This window comes from Mandrillus leucophaeus, unplaced genomic scaffold (genome assembly GCF_000951045.1).
Source record: "Mandrillus leucophaeus isolate KB7577 unplaced genomic scaffold, Mleu.le_1.0 Scaffold49, whole genome shotgun sequence".
Lineage (NCBI taxonomy): Eukaryota > Metazoa > Chordata > Mammalia > Primates > Cercopithecidae > Mandrillus > Mandrillus leucophaeus.
This window is the reverse complement of record NW_012105253.1, coordinates 9028-10212: the sequence shown is the minus strand read 5'-3', so window position 1 is coordinate 10212 and position 1185 is coordinate 9028. Positions and strand designations below refer to the sequence as shown.

General features: G+C 40.6%; 1 protein-coding gene across 1 annotated transcript in view; it reads left to right on the top strand.

The window, feature by feature from the left end:
- The window catches only part of MGAM (maltase-glucoamylase), a gene marked incomplete at its 3' end in the record, with an annotated part of 95881 nt that overhangs the window by 87493 nt on the left and 7203 nt on the right, over positions 1–1185 (top strand). Inside the window, exon 49 of the mRNA XM_011995495.1 lies at positions 180–305. Within this exon, the coding sequence (XP_011850885.1) occupies positions 180–305 (126 nt within the window). The remainder of the gene's footprint in view (positions 1–179; positions 306–1185) is intronic.

Below are 1185 nucleotides of genomic sequence, written 5' to 3'. Positions count from 1 at the left end.
AAGCCAGCAGAAAGCTTTCTCCAAGTATCCCAGTGGCTCTATATCCTGTCAGTTTTGATGTGGATTTCAATTAGTTAGTTGTGTAGCTTGGGGCATGGAAAAATATTCTTATTACTTGATGCACAATTTCAATCTGGTGCCTCTGTTTTGAGTACTAATATTTTGTGTCTATTTTCTAGTTGATTGGCCGGCCTGTGATGGTACCTTACTGGTCTTTGGGTTTCCAGCTGTGTCGCTATGGATACCAGAACGACTCTGAGATCGCCAGCTTGTATGATGAGATGGTGGCCGCCCAGATCCCTTATGTACGTTCTCAGTCATGGCTCTGGAGTTTGGTAACTAAGCCAGGTGCCTCTGTGTCTGGGTTCATTTGTCTAATGTTTGTGGGATTCTATAAAGACATAATGTTCTTTTTCAGACAATATCACAGCCTCCCCCCAGCACAGTGATGCAGTTAAGGGTGCTTGTTTCCATCTTCTAGAGATGATAACTCAAGACTCACTGTGATTTCCCAGAGTGGGAGATAGGCTGGCTCCAGGGCTCTTTCTGCTGTGCATGTTTCCTTCCATTTCTTTCACATGACTTCAAAACATTTAGTCAAATACTTCTTTGGTTTCATGAGAATAAATAATATCCTACTGTTCTTTTACTTAATTCTTCAGAAGACTAACCACAAATCAGTTAGACAACTGTACATGTGAATACAATCTCAGTTCCTGCATCAGCTCTGAGCTAATAACTGATGGATTACACAAATCCTGGGATGGGTTTCTAGAGGACATACAGATGGAAATAAACCTTATTCTTCAATGGAGGATGGCAGGGGACCCAGTCATCAGAGAATTGATCCCATGAACCATCCCACATTTAATTTTATCCCTCTTTTCTATTGTTTACAATTGTTCCATTAGTGGAACATAGTGTTTCCATTAGTGGATAGTGAAATGCAGTATTACTCAGGAAGTCTCAGGAAGAATGTTGTGTATGATTACCCTCAAGATTTGGGATTCCAAAGCAACTATACATCTTTACTCTGTTTTGTAGTAGATTTGCCATTACCCGTCGATAATTAACAGTATTTTTCCTCAACGTGAACCACTGATACCAGGGGCAGTCTCTTGTAGGAGGTCATCACAATCACATCTGATATGGGCAATTTACAAAGCACTTTCCAAACAGTGTTTT